This window comes from Cygnus olor, chromosome 24 (assembly GCF_009769625.2).
Source record: "Cygnus olor isolate bCygOlo1 chromosome 24, bCygOlo1.pri.v2, whole genome shotgun sequence".
Lineage (NCBI taxonomy): Eukaryota > Metazoa > Chordata > Aves > Anseriformes > Anatidae > Cygnus > Cygnus olor.
This window is the reverse complement of record NC_049192.1, coordinates 2627209-2650019: the sequence shown is the minus strand read 5'-3', so window position 1 is coordinate 2650019 and position 22811 is coordinate 2627209. Positions and strand designations below refer to the sequence as shown.

The 22811-nt window shown below is 58.4% G+C and overlaps 1 protein-coding gene across 4 annotated transcripts in view; it reads left to right on the top strand.

Annotated features, from left to right (window-relative positions):
* The window catches only part of CDK18 (cyclin dependent kinase 18), a 34399-nt gene extending 15342 nt beyond the window's left edge, over positions 1–19057 (top strand). For all 4 annotated transcript variants that reach the window (XM_040535937.1, XM_040535935.1, XM_040535934.1 and 1 more), the window contains exons 2-16: positions 4194–4348; positions 9448–9593; positions 9934–10059; positions 11307–11363; positions 11595–11709; positions 11853–11947; positions 12033–12095; positions 12230–12353; positions 12591–12711; positions 12989–13086; positions 13293–13398; positions 13615–13657; positions 14168–14258; positions 14598–14675; positions 14988–19057. In XM_040535937.1, the coding sequence (XP_040391871.1) occupies positions 4225–4348; positions 9448–9593; positions 9934–10059; positions 11307–11363; positions 11595–11709; positions 11853–11947; positions 12033–12095; positions 12230–12353; positions 12591–12711; positions 12989–13086; positions 13293–13398; positions 13615–13657; positions 14168–14258; positions 14598–14675; positions 14988–15022 (1422 nt within the window). In that variant the 5' untranslated portion in view covers positions 4194–4224 and the 3' untranslated portion in view covers positions 15023–19057. The remainder of the gene's footprint in view (positions 1–4193; positions 4349–9447; positions 9594–9933; positions 10060–11306; positions 11364–11594; positions 11710–11852; positions 11948–12032; positions 12096–12229; positions 12354–12590; positions 12712–12988; positions 13087–13292; positions 13399–13614; positions 13658–14167; positions 14259–14597; positions 14676–14987) is intronic.
* The last annotated feature ends 3754 nt before the right edge of the window (positions 19058–22811 follow it).

Below are 22811 nucleotides of genomic sequence, written 5' to 3'. Positions count from 1 at the left end.
ACGATAGCTGTGTTTGCAGAGCAAATAGGGCTCCACTAGCAGAATTCCCCATTTCCCCGATACTTGCAGGAGCGAATCAATGCTACCTAATAGCTAGGAGCATGGGCTGTAACTGCTGAATAGGACTGTTCATTTTGCCTTGTAAACACAACTGTTAATCTCTCGGGGGGGTTGGGGTTTAAAAAAGCAGACTATTCCCTCCAAGCCTTCCACCTTTTCAGCTGTGAAATGAGGGCAGGAGTCTGTTAAAATGGCAACAACAACAACAAAAGAAGGAGCGACTTATTTGTGAGAAGCAATAAAGTGGTTGTGGCTTGAAAGCCCTGCTTCCGAGCCTCTGCAATGCGCTGAAGGAGGAAGGGGAGAGCTCCACAGGCTGAAGATGGTTTGTCTGTGCCGAAAATACCTGCCTCTTGGCTTCCCGGCAGAGAGCCAGGGGGGTTTGCTGTGCAAATGCGAGAGATTCATGGGGAGAGTCGCAGCCCAAATGCCTGTGGGAATAGCTCGCTGAAAAATAGCAAGTGCAGTCGGTGCTAGAGCAGCGAATGTGGCTCTGAAAGCGGCGTTTAAAGAATTGTTAACATCTCGTCTTGAGCATGTGATTAGCTTTCCTGACGGGATTCAGCTTTGGGCTCTTTGAAGTGTTTTAGCCAAGTATTTACTATCTGACTACATTACAGTAAATGCAGATCATTCACGCGGCTGGCTTTGATCCCCGTTTCTTGGCCAAAGTCCAGGCTGAGTGATTTCATTTTTGCCTGTTGATGCCTAAATTCCTCGTTGCCATTTTAGATCGCTTCTCCCCTGCGTGCCCTACCGCGCCACGTCGTGTTTCGGCATGTCGGCAGTCAGCCGCCTTCCTCCATCCCTGAGGTGCCTCCGGCCAGGGGCTGTCCTCATTCCCGGGGAGCTTTGAGAGCCTCGGGGCTGTAAAACGAGTGATCTCATTGCTCTGCTTACCAAGTGTCACTTTCGCAGCAAGCCAGTAAGTGCCCCTGCTTCCTTTAGTGCACTGCTGCTAAAATTCGGGGAAAATAGGCAGCCGCAAGCAACAATTCCTTGGAAATCTGTGCTGTGGGAGCAGGCTGTGTGGCTCCCTTTAGCTGTGAAGGGGATGCCTTCTCCCAAAACCTTCTCCTAAAACAATGCAGCTGCAGGTTACCCCCTCCCCAAGGGGGCACGAAGCCCCTCGCACCCCATGGGGTGTTCCTGCCCGTGCAATGTGCGTGCACCCAGGCAGGCCGTGGGATGCCACCGCTGCTGGAGGGGGGCTGAATCCCAGCCGTGGGGCACCTGGATCCAAGCGGCCCCGTGGGACAGAGCAAACTCCTCTCCAGCAGGCCCGGAAGGCTAAGAAAAGAACAAGCCCATAAAATCCACCTGACAAACACTTCGACGTGAACCCCAGCAGCAGATGCCAAGCAGGTCCAGGGCTGCCTGGAAAGAACAGCCACAATTACACGGAGCCATAAAGATAACGAGCGCAGGGCAGGCTCGCGCGGAGCAGCAGAGGTAGCTGGCGCTCCCGGTGCTATTTTCTCCCCCACCCCACTTCCTCTCCAAGGAGGTTTATATTTAGCAGCCTGTAGCTGCTGGTACTCCTGCTGATGGCAGGGAGGGGAAGGATTCAGAGCAATCTGGAGCGCAAATTTGTCAGTGCTAAGGAGCTTGCCTTCTAACTATCCGCACTGTTAAGAGGGAAGAGATGGAAAGGCCTCTGTGCTGTTTCCCCTGTTTTATTCCCTGGTCCTGGAGTCAAAGGCCCTTCTGGAGGCTGTGGGGTTGCCTGGAGGGCAAAGCCTGTGCTCAGCACCTTTCCTGACTTTCTGGTCCCGCCGTGCAGCTTGTTCGGACCGTCCCGTGCCCCTCCTGCCAGGGCAGCGCTTTGTCCCCAGCACGGAGGGGTGACCGCTGCCACCGGGCACGGCGGGCGTGTTGGAGGGGTGCAGCAGCCCCCAGCCCACTCCCCCCCTAGTCCAAGGAGGGTGCTCCTGCTGAAGGAAGGGGCTGGAGATCCCAAAGGTGCCAGCGGTGCCCGTAGGGGAGGTGGCAGTGGGGTGAGCAGCGCCCAGCTGAAGGCAGGTAACTGCAGCGCCCTTGCACGGGCGTGTGCAAGGGTAGCTCAGGATGCTGCCAGCCTGCAGTTTGTGAGCACAGCCTTCACCAGAGGTGTAAGGAAACCTGTGTATGCTCTCGTTTTTAAAGAATAATCATTGAGATTAGCTGGAGGTTAATGTGGGGAGTTTGTCTTTTGTTTGAGCCTGTGATGTACCTGCTGGGAGCAGCTCAGATTTCCCCTGCTCCCTGCCTGGTAATTTGGGAGTGCAAGAGCACAGGAGCATCTGCACCTCATACGCGTGCTGCTTGAGCAGTGTCTGTGTGCAAGCTGGAGCAGAGCTCTTCAGGCCAGTTTAGTTCCTTGGGTGCCCATGACACCAGTGTCACTTCCACTCACCGGCGGTGCCTAAGGGTAAAACTTGCTCAGTTTGTGAGGCGAGGAGCCGGATCAGAGCCGTGGGCTGGGAAAGCGGTCTGCAAAGCTTTGCCTGCCCTTCAGGAGGAGCAAGGCTGCTCGGAGATTTTATTGTTGGCCATGAGAAAAGCACCAGCCTGGAGACTTTGTTAATGCTCCTGTAGAGCTGAGAAAACATTTAAATGTCTGAGGCCCAAAGTGGATGCGTCTGGCATCCTCCTTGCTCACTTTGCAACTCAAAGCAGCCTCTGGCCTCTCTTCCCACCCCCAGCCAAATACCCCCGCATATGCAAGCACCGCGGGGCCTTCAGCTTTCGGGTTTGGGTTTTGCATCACTGAGGGTGGGAGGTGAGTGGGGCTTCCTACTGAGCAGGGTGCTCGGGGGGAGCGGGTCCCCAGCGTTCGGGTGCATCCCAAGGATTTTCGGGGGATTGCACCCGCCGCAGGAGGCCGTGCCTCGCAGCCGAGTGTGGCAGCCACGCCAGCAGTGTTTATGTTGCTGACGGTAATCTTTTAAGCCTTCAGATGCAGGCATGTCAGCCCGAGTGTTCCCGTCGCCCTGGCGACGCGATGCATTGGCTGCGGATGCTGCGGCTGAGCGCATCCGTCTGGAATGCGACCGCGGCGGCTTCGTGCTCGTGGCCCGGAGGGGGCTGGGGCAGAGGGGCTGGGGGCTGCTGGGGTGCAGGAAGGAGCCCCCCTCCGGGTAGCTCTGGGTGCCCGTTGGGTCCCGAGGGCTGATTTCCCACTTAAAATCCCTCCTTGGGCTGCTGGGTGAGGAGAGCAGCGTTAAAGGAGCGCGGTGCTGTCAAATGGAAACACCCTGGGAGGTGGGTTGGGGGCTGCCAGGGCTGGTCGGGGGTGAGACCCCGATGTCTGCACCTCTGAGGTGAGATGGCCGTTCGCTAGGTCTGTGCTCGGCAGGAGGAACAAGTCCTGAGTGCGGCGGGGCTGGTGCTACGGAGCCGGCCGTGCACACACAGCTCTTGTCCTGCCCGCTCCCAGCACCAGGACGAGCCTGGCAGGAGGGCAAGGTGGAGACGCCCAGAGCCAGCCCCCTCAGCCCGCTCGTGGGGCTGCTCGGGCACAGCACGCTTCGCCATGTGTCCCTTGAGGGTTTTCTTCGTTTAAGGGGTTTATTGCTCTAATCAGATCTCCGGCTAAGGAGATTCCAGCGCCTGTACCGGATCTGAGTCAATGAAGAGCTTGTGAGCAGACCAAGCTCAGAGCATCTCCCCTGGCAGGGACCCCCCGGCCGGTCCTGGCTGCCCCCAGCACCCTGCTGCTGGCCCGGGAAGTTTTTTGTGCAAGGGCAGGGCAGGGAGACCGGACTGCATGGGAAGGTGTCTTTTCTCTCGCTGTTTATTTTTTCTTGCTTTCTTTCTGCTTTTGCCATGTTTTTTCCCTTGTCCAGGCATTCCTGGAGTTTCCAAGCAAGCTCTAAGGCATGCCCTGTGCTGACACCCGTGACTCAGTGTCCACAGCTCTGCCCTGGGCTCATCTGTGACAATTAGCTCAGAAAAAGCCCCGTGCACCTCCTGACCACAGTCAGCTCCCAGTGACACGAGGTTCCTGATTCTCCTGGTGGCTCCGGCACAGAGGATGCCCAGGGATCCTAGCAGGGACGTGCAGCTCTGGGTGCTGCCGGCCCCGGTGCCTGGGGGGCTGCGGGTCTGTCCCACCCCACACCCCGCAGCCAGCCCCGTCCCCTTCCCCGCAGGGCTCTGCCATCCCTCAGGGCACGAGGTAAAATGAACAAGATGAAAAACTTCAAGCGGAGGTTCTCGCTCTCGGTTCCTCGGACGGAGACCATCGAGGAGTCGCTGACGGAGTTCACGGAGCAGTTCAACCAGCTCAACAACCAGAGGAATGAAGGTAAGGAGCCCCCGGCCCCCACCGCCGGCCGCATGGAAAGCCGCTGCCCCTTTGTCTGCGCTCCTCTCCCCATCCATGTGGCAGGATTAGCAACACCTTGTTATTAAATCTGATCGGTAGAGAGATTTATGCCTGCACAGGGCAAGTCTCGAGGAGGGACAGGTATTTGCACAGAGCGGAGAGGAATGACACATCTGTGGTTAAGGTGGAGAGCGTGAAAGCGTGGGATCTCCTCCTGCCCACCCCAAAGTGACGGCGATGCTCGAGCCCCCCGGGGCTGCCAGCACCCGCTGCCACCAAATCCAGAGACCTTGCTGTCTGTCCACCTGGGGCTCCTAGGGTGCACGTGGGGTGCACCTGGGTCGCTCTGAGCTTCCTCCCGGACCCGCAGCCTTCTCCTTTGGGGTGTAGTTTCCACGGTGCAGGAGAGGTTGAGGGCCGGGAGCCCTGCGAGCGCGGCGGTGCTCGTCCCTTCCCCGAGCGGTGCTGAGCAGCGCTCGCGGCAGGCTGGGGCAGGCTGGGCTGGCTGCTGCGGGTTCAGCAAGGGAGAGGCAGCGCTGCGGGCAGGAGCCCCAGCAGATCGCAGCGGGGCGGCCGTGCTGGGGCAGGCAGGGCGAGCTGCTGGCAGGCGGCGCTGGGAAACCCGACGGAGCTGGGCTTGAGCCAGCCGGGGGGCGATTCGCTGCTGCGGGTGCAAGGCTGAACCGCCCCCGGCGAGCGCGTCGTGGGCTTGCTGCTGCCTCCTAGCAAAAAGCAGCTCTGTCCGGGCCAGCCCGTTCATGTTCGTGTGTCACTGCCCTGGGCTCCGCTCGGGTCACGTTCGTGGTTTTTTTTGTTGTTGTTGTTGTTTTTTTCCCCTCACCCTGCAGCCACAATTGCTAGAAACTTTGCTGCAAGCAGGGGCCGAGGCCGTGATGTAATTGCCTGGCACTCGTGGCTGGCCCAGCAGGGAGGGCTTGTCTCTGCCAGCGAGCCTGCTCCAAAGGAGAGATGCAGTAACCCGATGCTGAGCTGCCTTTCCTCACCCCTGCGGCTCCTGGCACCCCTCATACCCCTCCAGACACCCCAGCCACCCTCTGCAGCATCTCTCCGCACCCTCCTTCCCTGCTCCTCACATGCACACACCGCCCCTCACACCCTAGCAAGCAGCCGGGGCTATAATTAGACTTGAGCCCTTAATTAGATGCTCAGAAGCCGTGAGGATAAAATGGTGCGAGGCTAAGAAACCGCCAGGCGCTGACAGCTGCTGCTGCTGTTGCCTCCCTCGGGGCACCTCGGCCCTGGGATGGCTGAGCCCGGGCTCGTTATCTCCGCCGTGCCAGCTGAGGCTGTCGAAGAGGCGATTTCCCCGTTCTGCTGCTGTAACGAGGCTTTGGTCACGGCACCTCCTTTGTCCTTGCACAGCAAAGCAGCGCGTGCAGCATCTATCTGTCCTCAGGCTTTCGGTGTCGCTCCTGAAGTAGGTGGGAAAGGAAAAGAGCAAAGTCAGAGCGGGACTGAGAGTTGGGAAGAGTTGGGCCGGCACTAGGCAGTGCCACGGTGTGATCAGATCATCCTGCGTGGAGCTGGGAGGACAGCAGGGCTGTGGGACCCCCGGTGCCATCCCAACACCTCGCTCTCCACGGGGACACCCCACGTCCTGGTGTCCCCCGTGCACAGCCCCACTTTGCAGCTGAGCCCCCTGCCCAGCCAGGCTCCCTGCCCGCCGTGCCCAGCGCTCCCTCCCTCTTGCCTGGGTTTCCCCGGGGCGTAAACAGCCCCCAGGGGTCACCCCCACAGCGCCCTTAATCCCACTGCTGCGGCTGTTTTTGGAGAGCCCCAGTAACCACATCTGTCTGAGACATCTCCTGGCTGTTTTGTGTCCCCCTCCTCGCAGCTGGGAGCGCTCCCCCCACAGCCGTGTGCCTGGGGAGCCTTGGTGGGGAGTGCTTTGGTTGTGTAGGGGAGCAGGATCACTTTGGGGGTGCTGGAGGGGATGAGAATGGGGTTTATGTACAAGTCGCTCTTCTGTGGGGTTTGCCTTGGGGGCTTGGAGCTCGTGGGAGCTGCCTGGGCTGGAGGGGGGCACACGAAGGGCACTGCTCATAGCACAGATCAGCACAGTGGGATTTTTCTTTCATCACCTCACACAACCCCTCGGGGAGTCGTTTGCAGGCTTTATTTCCACCCCAGCATCAGAAATCAGAGGTTATCAGCACTCAGAGGTCACGGCCGTCTGCGGGCCCTGCTCTCGGGTGGCCTGTCCGTGTCCCTGTCCCTGGGGAGGAGCAGCAGACTGCCCGTGAGATGCTCCGCACGTGCAGAGCTGCTCTGGCAGGGGGACAAGGCGAGGACACCTCGTGGGAGGACACCACCAGGGTCTGCGATGGGCAGTCCCCAGCCCCGTCCTTCCCAGCCTCCAGTTCCCACGACCTCGCTGCTGGCCGCGGAGGCCGATAAAGGGAGGTCCGGGAGAAGCAGAGCCAGCAAATGGAAAAGCAAACAGCTTTCCGGCACGGACACATCCTGTCGCGGGCAATGTCACCTTGGCAGAGCCTGGCGATGCCCAGAGGGAAGGGGTGCTGGGCTCGGAGCTCTGGCAGCCCACTGGGGTGTCCTGAGTGCCCCCACCCCGCCGTGCCTCTGCCCTGGGCACCACCACGGCCTCTGCTCGGGTGGAGGAAAGATCCTGGGTTATGGAGAGCCCGGGCTGGGCCCTGGGCAGCGTCTGAACCTCGACAACAGCCAGCACCATCTCTGCATCTACCTCACCGTGGCTGCTCCAGCTCCCCTGGAGGCTGAAGGCAAGGGGACTTTCCTTCCCTCCTGCCCTTCCCCAGGCACCCTCTGTGCTCCGGATCTGCAGAGGTGCTGAGTCTTGCTTTGATAAGGGCTCGTGGTGCTCAGCACCAGCTCGTGCCTGTTCCGGAGCTGTTTTGCCCCAGAACAGCCACGGCCTGGTCCGTCCTCTGAGGCCAGAAAAGGGCTGCGAAGCCGGCGTAACTCCCAGGTCAAACAGCATAAATTAGAGCCAGATCTGGCCTCTGGAGCACACGGCCACAAAGAAGTGAGGATGAGGGGGAGGAAGGAGGATGAATAATCCCAGATCTGCGTGCAGCCCTGCCTCATGAGTGCAACAGAGCTTTGAGAGGAGAGTTCACACTTAGCAAAGTAATTAAAAGTTATAAGTCAGGCAAGGAGTGAAGGGTTCTGGCCCCTTTCCTTGGGAGATCAAAGCTTGTTTTGGCAGAGACAGTGTTTAAATATATTTATTAAAAAAAAAAAAAAAAAAAAAGGCAGGAGGCTCGTCAAAGGCAGCCGCCGTGTCTGCGGTCTCGCTTTAATTTGCTTTGATATCCCATGCAGCCTCATTATTCGCAGGGTGTCAGGGCTCACTGCAAGCCACGTGAAACGCCGAGCAGAACCAGACAGGCCCTCGGTTTGCACGCCCACGGCCCCTCCCGTGAGCATCCGGAGAGGTCCTGGGCACCCAGGGCAGCACCAGCCCTGCGGGACCCGGGGTCAGGGACACCGTTAGGGCTGGGCTGGCACTTCCAGCCTGCCTCTGGCCCCAGGTCACCATTCCCCTCATCCCTGCGAGTCCTGGGTGTAGTTTTAGGTGCTGTTTTCATCTTGTGGTAATTTGCAGCATTTTCGTGTCCTGTTGCCCTGCACATGCGCTGGGAGGCCGGTTTGTTGTCCTGCCTTTGGGCTTCGCCGTGGGTGCTTTTGTGGATGAAGAGCTGGTGGGCTGCTGGTCTGGACAGACCTTGTGCCTTTTGGGGACAGGCTGCATCTTTTACCAGGACTTTGGGCTCGAGGAACCAGCACAAATTCACCCAAGCTATCTTTTAAAGTGGATTAGTTGAACTCTGTTTGGTCAGATGTTAAATGGCCTTTGGTTTTGTTTCAGATAATTTGCTTAGGAGGTGAACAAGCTAAAAAGCTTTGATCCAGTTTAATTGATCCATGCTAATTCTGTACCTGTGCTTAATTCGGGGTAGGTTTCCTAGCTGCTCCTGCACAGACAGATGGCCAGAAAGGGACAGGGACCGGAGCCCCGCAGCAGTGCTGGGAGAAGGGACGTCTCTGTGCCTCCTTGCCCACCCATACAAAATCTCCTGGAATGGTTTCAGGTGCTGGGGGACCCCTGGCATGGGCTGCACCCCTCCCGTGGGTGCGGGCTGTTTATAGAGGGCACCCCACGTCCCTCAGATCGCAGGTCCCCTTCTCCCCCGTGCCCATGGCAGGAAACCACATCTTTTCCCAGGTCACTTGCCTGCCACCTCTCATCCATCAGATGAGCAACGTGCGGCCAGGTCCCAGCCCTCCCTCGCCCGTCCTCAGCAGTGAGATCATCGCTGGCTGCCCGAGCACGCCGCGATCGGGCACCGAAATCTGCGCTAGGCATAGCAGGGAGGGATGGCCTCCGTGCAGCCTACAGAGCGCTGCCTCCTCCGTCCCAGCACACCCAGTTAGTGCTGCCTCCTCTGTCCCAGTAAGCCCAGTTAGTGCTGCCTCCCCATGAATCAGGGAACCCACTTCCTACCAGCCAGCCGTTAATTACCAAGTGAGGAGCTTTAAGTGCAAGTCTCAAACTGGAGGCCAGAGGGAGCTCAATGGCTTATTTTGTTCTGATTTTTTGCTCCTTTCAGGGTTTCTTGGGCTTGATGAGGCTTCACACCCAGAGTCCCAAGAGGAGAGCGATTTTTCTAAGTTGGTTTGGTTTTCAAGAGGGCTTTTGTGTTTCTCAGGATGGTGGCGCATCTGGCTAAGTGCAGCAGGTTGGGGCAGGAAAGCTCGCAGCGTTTTGTTTTGCAATAAATGACTGCCAGATCCAGAGCCGCGGTCAGGCTCCTAGGTGTCCCTATAGCACGTGTCACGTTTTGTCTAAGGTGACGTTAGTGAAGATAAGGCTGGGAAGCTGAGATGAATGCTGACCCATGCACCAGGAGCCTGTAGCAAACAGCGGGTATTGCCTCTGGGTGTGGAGACAGAAAAGGATTTTCCCGTGGCCCTGGAGCATCTCTGGACCTCCCTGCCCTGCTCCCATCAAGGCAAGGGCCGTGGTGGTACTTCTGCCACTCCAGCAGCTCGCTGTCCTTTCTCTTTGTCCTCAGACCTGGCTCAAGGGCACCTGCAGCTGGAGCACCTGGGCAGGGACTTCCGAGCCGACACGGCCCCCATCTCCCCCTCCGAGGTGGAAGGCCAGTCCCCGATGGCCGTGCGCTACCGCAACAACAACCAGCGCCGCTTCTCCATGGAGGCAAGTGCTGCTGGGGAGCAGGAGGGACGTGGCCAGTTCTGGCTGCTACCTGCCTGCTGGCTGGAAGAGCCAGTGCTCAATTCATGGGGGTCTGGTGGTCTTAGAGCCCTGATGCCCTTGCTCAGAGCCCTGATGCCCTCGCAGGTGCGCTCAGCATGTCCGTGGTACCGGACAAAGCCCCAAGTGCATCCCCGTGCACACACCTTCCCTCTTCCCCTGACCCAGGGGTGTTGCCCCCATTTCTTTGCCACTGATGTCAGCTCTGGATAGAGGGCACTGCCCCTTGGAAGTCCCTTTCATCAGGTGCTTTCATCACCTACTCTCCCGCCCCTCTCCGCAGGATGTCAGCAAGCGCCTCTCCCTGCCCATGGACATCCGCCTGCCCCCCGAGTTCTTGCAGAAGCTGCAGATGGAGAGCCCGGAGTTCCCCAAGCCCCTCAGCAGGATGTCCCGGCGGGCTTCCCTCGTAAGTCTCCGTGTGCAGAGCAAGCAGTGCGGGCACAGCACCTCGCTTTGTGCATACAGCAGCCAGCAGATGCACGTGCCGGTTGCCACCCACCTACACGGGCACGTCCCCCTGTGCAAGTTCCCTTGTACTGAGACACACACGCTGCAAATCCCTCTCTGCGCACTCCCAGCAATACACGTTGCCATGTGCCCCGTGCACATTTGCCCCTGTGCGTATGCACACACTCATCCTTTCCCCATGCCACCCCTACATGTGCCAATCCGTGCGCTGCCATGCAAATCCCCAGGCCTGTGCATTCCTTCACCCAGCTCTGCACACACCTGGCGCCCTTCCCAGCCCCGCTCCTTCCAAGGGGAGGAGGTGGAAACCTCCTGCAGTGCCACGAGTGCTGGAGCCTCTGCTGGTTGAAATGCAAATGCCGATAAATAATGAATTAGCCTTTGCATTAATGCTGGCATTTCGGTTTCTTTACTGCAGAGCATCAGCATATGTAGGCGCACAAACCTGGTGTCCTGTTTGCAAATGTGCACACGCGTGTCCTGCTGCCCCGGAGCGCTCAGTGGCACGGTCACAGTGGCGAGGTGTCAGCAGGTGTCTTCAGATCTGGTGTGCCTGTTGTGGGGAGGGAGGAGAGAACAGCAGGGTTTGTTATTTAAGCTTCAGGAGCTAGGATTTCCCTGGGCTTTGGGCCTGAAGTGCTGGGAACCGTCCCCTGCCTTGGCACGTGAATGACCCGGACTAACCGAGGAGGTGTCTGTGTGCCCACAGAGAAGTGCAGCGTAAGGGGTCTGCTAGGAGTGAAACCTAAAGCCCTTGCCTTGTGGTGGTTGCCCTTTCTTTCACTGGGTACAGGAGAGCAGGTCCCAGCAATACATTAACAAGTCACTGTTCCAAATGGGGAAATGTCCCTTTCACGCTTGATTTGAGGAGCAGAGAAGTGAGGGGAGTTACAGTACAGAGCAGCACGTAGGAAAGCACTCAAGAAAAGGGCTGGGTGCTGGCCGCAGGATCCCACCGGGCTTCTCCGATGGAAAGGGCATCGTCAGCTCTTTACAATCGGCTGCGGAGGTTTTCTGAAGGATCTCATGCTCGCCTGCACCACTTCTGCAGGACACAAATCCACATCGTGCAGGCGCCTGCCTCGATCAATCTGCCTCTGAAATAATCATGGCCCCGCGTCCTTGGGCGCTCATCCTTCCCTGGAGGAGATCCCTCCCAGTGATGTTTTACTTTTTCTCTTACAGTCGGATATCGGGTTCGGGAAGCTGGAGACCTATGTTAAATTGGACAAACTGGGAGAGGTAAGGAGATGCTGAAACCCCCTCAAGGATTTAAATTAGGTTAAAAGGACCGCTGAAGGGCAGACTGGAGCCAAATATCTTTAATACCTAGCACTGTTCAGACCAAGTCTTGCTATGGGCTTGAGCCCTTTAGCTTCAAATTATCCTTTCTGCAAATGGTACAGAGTATGTCACCATTGTGCCACCCCGATAAATGGCCCGCATGCCCTCCATTTCCTCCCTCTCCCCCAGGGCACTTACGCCACCGTCTTCAAGGGGCGCAGCAAGCTGACGGAAAACCTCGTTGCGCTGAAGGAGATCCGCCTGGAGCACGAGGAAGGGGCGCCTTGCACGGCCATCCGGGAAGGTGAGGGCACGGGGGGCTCTCCCTGATCATGGCCCTGGTGAGCAGTGCCGGGTCCCCAGCTGGCTCGGTGCGGGCGGACCGGGGGCGTCCCACCATCGTGGTGCCCGGGTCCTGATGCCCCAACCCGCCTCTGCTTCCCCCAGTGTCGCTGCTGAAGAACCTCAAGCACGCCAACATCGTCACCCTGCACGACATCATCCACACGGAGCGCTCCCTCACCCTCGTCTTCGAGTACCTGGTGGGTCCCGGGGGGCGCTGCGCTCCTGCGGGCGGGTAGCAGGGGGCCAGGGGACGGAGAGGCCGATGGGTGCTTCTCGTTGCAGGACAATGACCTCAAACAGTACCTCGATAACTGCGGGAACCTGATGAATGTGCACAACGTGAAGGTGAGCCAGGCCTGAACGTCTCTACGAGGTGTCTCCAGCTTCCAGGGGTCTTCCCCAGCCATAAGTCTGGGAGTCCCTTGGCCTCTTGCTGCCTGTGCCCCAGGGCTGAGCGCCAACCCCTTCTGCCCCCGCAGATCTTCATGTTCCAGCTGCTGCGGGGCCTGGCCTACTGCCACGGGAGGAAGATCTTGCACCGAGACCTCAAGCCCCAGAACCTGCTCATCAACGAGAGGGGAGAGCTCAAGCTGGCTGACTTCGGTCGGTGGGGCAGGGGAGAGGCAGAGGCCGTGCGGTCTCTGGCAGCAGCTTGGAGCGGGGAGGGATGGGGGGGACCTGCATGAGCAGCTCAGGACCCCCCCACAATTCTGTGTGTGCTCCTGAAGCTGGCTCTGCCTGGCTGCTGCTTTCTACCTGGCAGAGTTCGAAGCACCTCTGGGGAAAACACGGCCCCGCAAGAAGGCGCCACTCCTTCATGCCCACCCCTCTCGTCCTCAGGGCTGGCCAGAGCCAAGTCGGTCCCCACCAAAACCTACTCCAACGAGGTGGTCACGCTGTGGTACCGGCCCCCCGACGTCCTGCTGGGCTCCACGGAGTACTCCACGCCCATTGACATGTGGTGAGCCACTGCTGCCAGCTGAGTGTCCCGAGGGGCTCCGAGCCCCCGCGTCGGGCGTTGCCATCCCGCTGGTGGTGCGGCGCCGCACGTGCCCACAGCGTTGGGTGCCCAGAGGGTGGTGGGCTCTCCCTGATGCCAGGCTGTGTTCTGCATCCCCTGGGGCTCCTTGCTGTTTGTGTCAGAGCTGATTTCCCTTCCCCAGCAGCCCCAGTCCTGCTTGTGGGGGCATCCTTGGGGCTTCTCCCTCACTAACGCCACCGCTCCTGCTGCGCTTTAGGGGTGTTGGCTGCATCCACTACGAGATGGTCACTGGCCGGCCCATGTTCCCCGGCTCCACGGTGAAGGAAGAGCTGCACTTGATCTTCAGGCTGCTGGGTGAGTCTTCTGCTGTCTCCCAAACGCCCACTTGAGGGCAGCGGCTGACTGTGGCAGCGGGGCCGGGGCGCAGCCTCGGCCGCCCGGGGGGAGCTGGCACGGCGCTGCCGGCCGGGGGCAGAGGGTGCCGGGGGTGCAGGGGGCTGCCATGGCTCTTGGCCCCACAACTGGTGAGCACGACAGGTTTCCCTCTCTCCCCCTCCCAGGAACCCCAACAGAAGACACGTGGCCGGGAATAACATCCAACGAGGAGTTTAAGGCTTACAACTTCACGCAGTACCGAGCCCAGCCGCTAATAAATCACGCCCCAAGGTACCTCCCACAGCACCAACGCAGAAGGCACGGTGGGCTTGCACGGGGTGTAAACGGAAGCTGGGGACACCGCTGTCATCTCCTCGATGTGGTGCTGGCAGCAGCTGAATGCAGCCACGTGCCGGAGGTCCCAGCTGCCCCGTGTCCCCTGCAGGGACTCTGACAACGTGTCCTGGGTGCAGTAATGCTCCACTTTTTATTTCCTCCTTTCCTCAGGCTGGAATCAGAAGGCATTGACTTGCTGATGAACCTCCTTCTGGTAAGTGGTAGAGCGACCCAGGTGGCTGCCGAGGGGCTCTGGTGGCGCGAAGTGCTCCGGCTGCCTTCGTGCTGATTTCGGAGCCAGGCAGGAGAGGGGCTGCGAGTGCAGAATGAGCCCTGTCTGTACAGCAGCAGTCTGGTGGATGCTGTCCCAAACCACTTCCCACCAGGGTGGTGAGCCATCCTTCACCCGCTGTCCTCTGGCACAAAAACCAGATAGGTGTGATGTGGGCAGTGCACTCCCATGGTCACACCGTGTGTGGTGTCCCTTGTGCCCATGCCAACAGCACTGGTGGCTGCCTGCGTGCCCCAGTGGTGTGCACAGCGTTTGGACGCGCCGTCACCCAGGCAGCACGTGAAACTGCTTAGGCGCACACCTCGCACAGGTGTGTGCACAGCGTATGCAGGCACACCGGTGTACACACACCCTGTGTGGTGCACACCCCACCAAATGCCATTTTGCACGCGCAGTGTGAATGTAACTGCCTTTCTCTGGGTCTTTCTGCAGTACGAAGCCAAGAGCCGGATTTCGGCGGAGGCAGCCCTGCGGCACCCTTACTTCAAGAGCCTGGGCGAGCGGGTGCACCTCCTGCCCGACAGTAAGCGTGTGCTGCCCTCGGCCCGGGGGACGTGGAGCAAGGCGGCTGTGCGGCCTGGGGGTTGTGGTTGGCAGCCTGAGGGTGGTGGTTTGCAGCCAGGTCTTTTCGGTTGCCGCTTGCCTTTGCTTGCTCAGAGGAGTCGAGCGCTGCTGCAGCAGGGTGGGGTGGGAGCCTGGGGGCTGCGAGAACAGAAGTGTTTTGGGGCAGGGTGACTTAGAGCAGGGATGAGCCCAAGAGGAAGGCTCTGCAGAGGCGCAGTGCTGCACTGCCCTCCCTCCTGCTCGCCCCATCCCATCAGCCGGCCGGACTGACCCCTCTTTCTCTGCCCCCTCTGCCCAGATGTCTCCATCTTCTCCCTGAAGGAGATCCAGCTTCAGAAGGACCCTGGCTACCGAGGCTCAGCCTTTCAGCAATCAGGTAGGTCTGGGGAAGCGGCACTGACTCCAGTCCTGGATGGTACCACAGGCTGCGCTGGCACTGGGGTTACTCCCAGTGGGTACCCACGTAAGAGAAAACCAAACCTGTTCCCTGCTTTAGTCCACAAGTTACCTCTGAAGCATCCTCACTCATCACCTGTTGGTACCTAAGTCACACCTAGGTGCCCTGGGGCACAGCTCCCTCCTTCACACGACCTCGGGCTCTCAACCCATGGAGCACCGCAGGGCTTGGTGCCCCCCAAGCACCGCTCACGTCTGACCTGCCTGACCCTCATCTCTCTGTCTTCCTCAGCCCGAGGGAAGAACAGGCGGCAGAGCATATTTTAAACCCGGACCTCGTGTTCCCCTTGTCACCATGGAGATCAGAGCACTGAGAAAGGAGATGGCAACACGCTCCCACCCGCCCCACCGCAGCACTGCCAACCCCAGCAGGACGATGCTGATGAAGCGCCCTTGGCCACAGGCTCTCCCTGCCTGTCCCCACAGCCCCCAGCAGCCGCTGTTGGTGGACCTGTGGCCTTTTCCCCCACTTGTTCTCACGTTGCCCCTGCCGGACGCGAGCTGCCACCTTCCCTGCAGGTGCTGCAGTGAGCAGCTGCCCTGGCATTGCCCAGGATCGTGCCCTGCCCTGGGGGAGCCGCTCGCTGCGCGCGGGGCTGAGCTGGGCACAGGGAGGTTTGGTGAGCAGAGGGTGGTGTCCGCAAAGCTGCATCACGTTCGGCTCAGGCAGGCATTTGTGAAGATGTGCCTTTGCTCAGACAACCTGCTCTGCACCCCCATGCCTCGGAGAGACGCCGTGCAGCCATATTACGAGCTGGGGCATCGCCCAGCCCGGCACCGGAGAGACCGCAGCTGAAGCACGAGCCCGGGGCAGCCCCCTCCTCCTGCGCCCTTGCCTCTGCCTGCGCAACCTCTTCTTCTCTGCCCATCTTCGGTACCTGGATCCTGACAAGGGGGGAGCAGCCGGAGCAGAGGGCTTCGCGTTGCCTCCCCCAGCATCCCCCTGTCCTTGCCACCACTGCGTTCCCCGGTTCGGCTCCGAGGACAGGACACCACTCCCAGCGCCGTCTCAGGAGCGCGTCTGCCCCCGTGCCAGCGCTGAGCCCCGCGGCGGAGCCGAGCCGCGCAGCCTCGCCGTACCCAAGTGTTGCGCACACCCACCGCAGTGCTTTTCTACCCGGAGGAAGGGGGAGAGGTGCCAAACCTCCCACAGCTCAGCTGTGGGGACCAGAAATAGACCCGGGGAGAAGCAAATCATCCCTCGAACCTTCTTGCCTGGCCACGCCGTGCGTAGCCAGCACCACGTCGCAGCAGCCCTGGCTCAGACGGCCGCCACGGGACCGAGGCGCGTGCGGAGATTTGAGCGCACTCAGCTGGCCGAGGGCTGCTCCTGGTGCCAAACTGAGCACATCGGGAGCCTGCCAAACCCAGCCCGAGCAAGGAAGCCCTGCTGCACCTCTTCCCCGCAGCCTGCCACCAGCCTGAAATGTCTTCAGGTGTGCGAGCACTGCGGGAGGTCTCCTCTCTGTTTAATATCCACGTCCCTTTCGTGGCTCTCCCTGATGACCGGTCCTCCCACCCACGGGTCCTCGAGCCCTTGGACACGGCTGGGACTCTCTGGTGGGTGCTGTGACTGGTGCTGGGCCCGGCGGGACGTGCCCATGTCCTAACCTGCTGCCCTGCCAGGGAGAGCAGCGCTCGGGGGACGCCGCTGACTGCTGCACGCCGCTGCCTCCCCACCGGGCACTCGGAGCTCTCTTTCCTTTCCACTCTGCCATGCGTGCGGGATTTCTTCTGTGATCCTCTGCGAATGCAAAGCGTGAGGATAAAGGAGGAGACCCCGGGGCTTCCGGAGGCGCCTCCTCCCCGTGCCAGTGCTCGCCGCGACACCCCCTGCGCTCCCCCCATCAGACCAAAGCTGTTAAGTCGGGTTTGTCCTAGACAAGCATCCAGACGTCTGCATTGTTTGAGGTTTGCCCATCCCTGCTCGGTTCCCTTCTCGGTATGTCCAGCATACAGCAGGCTGAATAGTTCATTAATTGTTTCCATTTGATAGGGAAGAGCATGAATAGCCATCAGCCACCAGTGACGCATTTCGCCCTGATGTGAGGGCAGGGTTTTGCCTGGTTTCCTACACCCTGCTCCTGCTGCAAGGGGCTTGTCGGTAGGCAGGCTCACAGAGGGAAATGTTGGCTGGAGTAAGTCTCAACTCTCACAGTGTCACCTTTTCTTTCACAAAGGCATTTAGATGGAAGTTTCCTCGGCATGGCAGGGATCCGTGGTGCAGAAATGCCAGCTCCTGGCCCGAAATTGGCCACTCAGCTGGCGGCCAGCTCACGGGCACCGCGTCCCCTGTGCCCCTGCCTGTGGGTACCTGCGGGTACCTGGCTGAAGGGTGCTGGTGTGCCCGGGTCCCTGAGCACAGATCGGAGCCAGGGAGCAGCAACCCTCTCCTCCTGCTCTCGGGAACCCCATTCAAGATGTGCTTGACTTGTCTTTGGGCAGTTTTCCTGCCTGAAAGCTGAGCCCCTGGGAAATGAGTCCCAGCAGTGCTCGCCCCATAGGACAGGCATCCCGCCGAGCGGCAAGGTCACCCAGGGCAGTGGCTGGAGAGAAAGGCTGGGAAAAGCCCAGCACTGACCGTAGACAGGGATGCCTTATCTGGGATCAGATAACGAAGACAAAGGGCCTGCTAGCTGCTGTTTATCCTTTCACAGCCTTTGCCTTTCCTCTTACAAATCCTCCCCAGAGGAGCTCTTTGTGTGGAGGCGCTGTTATTTATTAGCCCCGCGCACTGCTAGCAGCCCAAATTTCAGATAATCCCTTTTGTCCCGCTGCCTTTAGAGGGCATTTGATTCCGATTCAGGAGGACGATAGCGTGCGTAAATATTTGGTACCCCGCCGAGCAAGGTTTGAGTTACGAGCGCCCGCCGCTGCCCTGCCTGCACGTGGCGGCCGCCGTGTGATGCCCGCGCTCCTGCCACGCGCTGCCCGCTGCCAGGAGGCCAAATCCCCTCCAGGAGAGGGGTCACAGCCCCCCGAGGGCAGGAGGGGGGGTCCGGCTGGGTTTGTGAGGCTGGAGAGCCCCCAGGTTCCCGGGGAGGGACCTGCAGCGCTCACCCCCTCCTGCCGCAGCTCCCCGCGGGCAGCCCTTCCCTGCGCCAGGAGCACCAGCCGGCTCCAGAGATGGATGTTTAAAGTAGCGCTGATGAAAATGCTGGGAATGTCTGTGGCTCGCTGGAATTTTTGTCATTTCGTGGGTTCTCCCGGCCGCCACTTTGCAGAGTAGCTGGCACCCGTCGCCGATTGGGAGTTTTGACAAAAGGAAGCTGTTGTTTTGTCTTCCAGACATTTTTTTCTTGCCTGTTTTTTTTTGTTTTTTTTTTTACCAGTTATTGTGGAAAATGGAGTTTTGGCTGTGCTCTCAGGAAAGGGCCTGTTATTGCATCTCTCCAGCTGATAGCTGGTTAAAGAAACGTAAGTAATGTGCAAAGCAAGGTCCACGTTACAGGGCAACAATAAAACTCTGGGGCAGCGCGGCTGCATGTCACTCTCTCCACACACACGCTCACGCCTTTCCTGGCCCAGCCCTTTGCAGATCTATGGCAAGATTTTAAATAACAAACCTGCATTGTATCGTGGAGACTAAGAACAAAATAAGGGGATTTTTTTCCTCTCCCTTACACACGATGAAAAAAAAAAAAAAAGAAAAGAAAATAACAAGGCCATTTTCCCAAGCTTCTCACATGTTTTTAGTTTGATTTTGTTTTTCCCATGGCTTATCTTCAGTCGGAAGCCGGGCTGGCGTAAAGCAGGAGCCCGGAGCTCCCAGGGGCTGGAGAGGTAAAGGCAGGTGGGAAAAAGGCACTGGGCACAAAAGCTCTGACGCCTCCTTTCTGGTCTCTTCATTGCCTGCCTTCCTCCTCTGCACCACGCTTGTCCTACAGCAGGAGAAATCTACCCAAGTGGCCAGGATACACGTACTGTGAATGTTCTCTGGTGTGATTCATCTGCAGAATACCGATAATATATTTAACTCGTGTTGTACAAACAAAAGACGCGTTTTAAAAGAAATGATTTTAAAGATTTATTCCAAAAGAAGCAATGAATTTTTTTTTACGAAAGTTTTTTCTGGAATAAATGGAGAGGTGAAAAAAGAAAAAAAAAAAAAAAAAGAATAAAGGACTGTATCCATCTATCAATCTCGTGTCTGAATGTTTTATACAAAGACTTCGATTTTTGTATTTCAGACGTGACATAGACTATTTTGTGATGTGCTCATTTTCTTGCTAAGGCTTCTATTACAGTTGTATTGTGAATGCTCCAAAGCCAAGCTTGAAAAATAAACTTTATTGAGTACAGGGTAGTTTTGTACGGGATATAATTTTTCTCTTTCTCTCTCTTATCTTTTTATATTTTTTTTATTTTTTGTAGGGGAAGGTTCTGCTTTGGTTTTGAGATTCAGCTGGGCGGCCCCAACATCTGGGGCATACATGGGTGGCAGGGGAGCTTCAGCCGAACGGCCCGGGCTGGCGCTGAGTTAGCCCCCAAGGAGTTTCCCTCTACCTGACCTTTGCAGGAGGCTGAAACGCGGCACCTCAGGAACTCGTGCGCAATAGGAAATGTTTCTATAGTCCCTTGTGTGGATCCTAAAGCCCTAAACAAATATTGCCATAAGTTAATCAGGCAGATAAACCACAGGGCAGCCGTGCCCGGCCCATGGCTGCAAAGTGACTCAAGGGCAGAGCCAGGGAAGGGACAAGGGAGACCTGTTTCCCACTGCTCTGGCAGCTAAAAATCCCCAAGATTAGGCCTATCCAGCACAACAATCCCTGTGGGTACCTGCAGTGAGGAAGCTCCAGCCACCCAGGTCGGGGAGACATGGGGAGAGCCAGGGCTGGAGCATGGGCGGTACCTGTGGGATTTTTGGGGCCAGGCCCATGGTGTGAGCCCACAGACTATGTGCGGCGGGGCTGGGGAAGGGACAATGCCCCCATTTCCCCCTGGGCTGCACCTCGGGCCAGCGCCCAGCCCTCCTGAGTCACGCTCAGGCTGCGGCGCGGGCAGGTCCCGGTGGCAAGCTGTTTGCTGAACCTGCTCCTCCTTCAGCTCGTTCCTGAGTCTCGTGGTGCCAGGTCGGGGGGAATGCGGCCGAGCAGCCACAACCACATCCTCGGCACGGCGGGGCCGGATGCGCCCAGCTGCCCCAACAGCCAGCACCGCTCCTGCCCACAGCTCCTCGTCCCTTAGGGCAGCCTCCTGCCTCGCAAGGGCGTGCACACCGCGGTGCTCGCTGGCTGCTCCCCAGATCTCGTGGCATGCCTGGCCATGGGGATGTGACCCTGCTGCTCATGGGGAGGTCGGCTGCGTGTCCTTAGGGTGCAGGTGCGTTCCAGGAGGCCTGCGTGTCACCGGCGCTGGTGCAGGTCACAGCCCGCCCGCCCTCCTCTGCAGCACTTTTGGCACGGCGAAGGAGGAAGCGCGTTGATTGCAGCCAAATTGGAGTGGGCGTGTGGAATTGTTACACGTAGGTGAGCGCTTCCTCCCTGCTGCCACGTGTAGTACCTGATCTGTAACAGCTGGGCTGAGATCTCAGGACAATGCTTGACCTAAAAGTGGAGCCAGGCTCTCCAACCAGCATGCAGTGAAACTCCTGACCCCAACACGCACGAGGTGAGTACCTCCCTGGTGTGCTGCCATTCCAGCCACATTGCTGAGCATCTTACACTGCAGCCTAGGACAATTCAGCCCTTCCTATGGACAGTTTGTGCCGCAGTGCAAGAAGCATCCCATCTCTCCTCAGTAGGGTTCAGTGACTCAAGGTGTTTCCCAGAATGTCCTAAGAGAAGTGATGCTGGCACCACAACAGCAAAGCTGGACAAAATCGGGCTTCTGGGTTGCTGCTCAGTCACAGCAAAGCAGGACTGATGGTGGTAAAGAAGCAGTTGCTCCATCGGCTGAAAGGACTAACTGATATTATGCGGAAAAATCTGTGCCGTGCCTCTCGCTGCCCCAGGAAGAATGTGTGAGCGCACAGGAAGCAGAAGGAAGGTGTTTCTCCAACGCCGCTCAGATCTTTGGAGCAGCGCTGGCTTGCAGTGACACTGCTGTCTGTAGGCATGCGGCTCCGCTATTTGCTCATTCATGATTTCACTTTGCAGTTTGCAGCAAGCACAGAAATGTGGGTGTTTAACTCACTGCAAGTACAACATTGACTTCAGTTTGGAAAACAGCCTAAAGAGCCTCCTCACGAAGCTAATTCTGGTGTTGCATATACTCAGAGTCCTGTGGCTTGAATTTTTATGAGCTGCTACTGAGGAGCTGGGTTTCAGTACATGGAGCCAGAAAGGATCTGTGTGTTCTTCTGCTGAGTAACCCACCTACGCTTCGGTTTTTATTTGCAAGCATATCTTGCATGATTTGTGTTATCCCTGATGAAACAGCCTGATATTCCTGGAAGCCAGCGCACTGGCATTTACGCCACTGCTTAGCAAAGCGGGGTCAGGTGCTGTTGCTGGGACAGGGGCCGTGCTAGCATTTGTAGCCTCTGGCACTCGGATGCTGCCTTTTCGTCAAGCTGGGGGTGCGATGAACTTGCCAAAGCGGGGAGAGCGTTGCTCAGCCATTTCATAGTTGGGGAAGGCGAGGCCCAGCGAGCTGATGCTATCAAGTGGTGGTGAGACAGCCATGGCAGCTGGGAGGACAGCACAGATTTCCTGCCTGCCTGGCGCTGTAAAACTGCTCCGTGCTGAAGATGTAGTGCATCTGGCCATCCATAATAGATTGGCCTCCTTGCCTGCCATCTGGCATCGCTAAAATGAAGTTTTACCAAGTTCAGAGTGGCCCAAATCAGGTCACTGTCAGCAGAAGAAATGTGGTCACTTCAGGTTTCATAAAAGCAGAGTGTTCCCAAGCTTTCCCAGGGGACCTGCAGGGTACGTGTAAAATATGTGATGACTTATAGTACCGTAGGCTTCAAAGGAAGGCTGGAGCTTGGCCCCTTCTGCCCAGACACACCTGGAGCTAACCAGAACAGGGCCATGGGGTGATGAGGAGCTGTGGGGAGCAGGTGAAGCCCTGCAGCCCTTTTTGGGGGCTTGGTACCTGGTGTGAGGAAGAGAAGGATCTGCTGCATCGTGCAAGGAACCCCAGCTCCATGCACTGGAGCCCTTATCAACGCCACCCTGCCTCCCCCGGGGCTTTTATCCCCACGTATGGATGGGGAAAGAGAATCTGAAGCTGTCTGCCCCAATTCACTCGGGGCCCTGTGCACCAGGCACCCATCCTGCCGTGGGTGCTGCTAAGGAGATGGTTATCACCTAATGACAAAACCCTCTTTCCGGCCGTGCCTTTGACTCACTCAGTGTCTGTCAGCAAATGCCTGCGTTCCTTTCTGGCCCTATTTCCCCGTGGGTGAAGCAGGATAACAACACTGCCCCGTGCCTCCAGGCAGCTGAGCTTGATTGCTCCTTGGTTTCAGGTGCGTGGAGCCACAGGTCTCCCTTCAGGGCAATTGGGGCTTCACCTCCCACCCTGCCACTGCCCACGGTTTGTTCATTTGTTCGCTGTGCTGGTGGGAGAGGGCCTGATCCTGCCCTCCTTACGCCAGGAAGGCTCCCGCAGATGCCACGGACAGGGAAGAATTAGGACTCGGATGTAATTTGGATTAGCTAAACATTAAGCTATGTCCAGGTGGAAAGGAGCACCCAGGGCCCCGGAGCAGCATTCCTGAGGTCACGGGACAGGGGAGCAGCGAGCGGGGTCCCCGGCACGGGGAGGAACTGAAGGGGCTCAGGGCTGCAGCCGGCCCTCTGCCCTAGCCCGGCTCCAGCGATTCCGGTTTGCCTGGAAAGAGCATTCTAAAAACGGCCAGTCTTCCCCTAAAAGTAGGTGAAATATTTATAAACCCAGCCTCTAGAGGAGACCTTTTGCGTAAGCATCAGCCGCTCCGGCTTCCAAACGCACGCGCTCCCCAAAAGCCAGCTCGCTTGGAGAAGGGGCAGAGGCGACAAGAGGGTGGCAGGGGGACAGCGGGTGGCAGCTCCGGGGGCCGGGACCTGGGCTCAGCCCCGAGGGATGCTCTGAAGCGCGGCCACCGGGGGGCTCCGGGGGGACC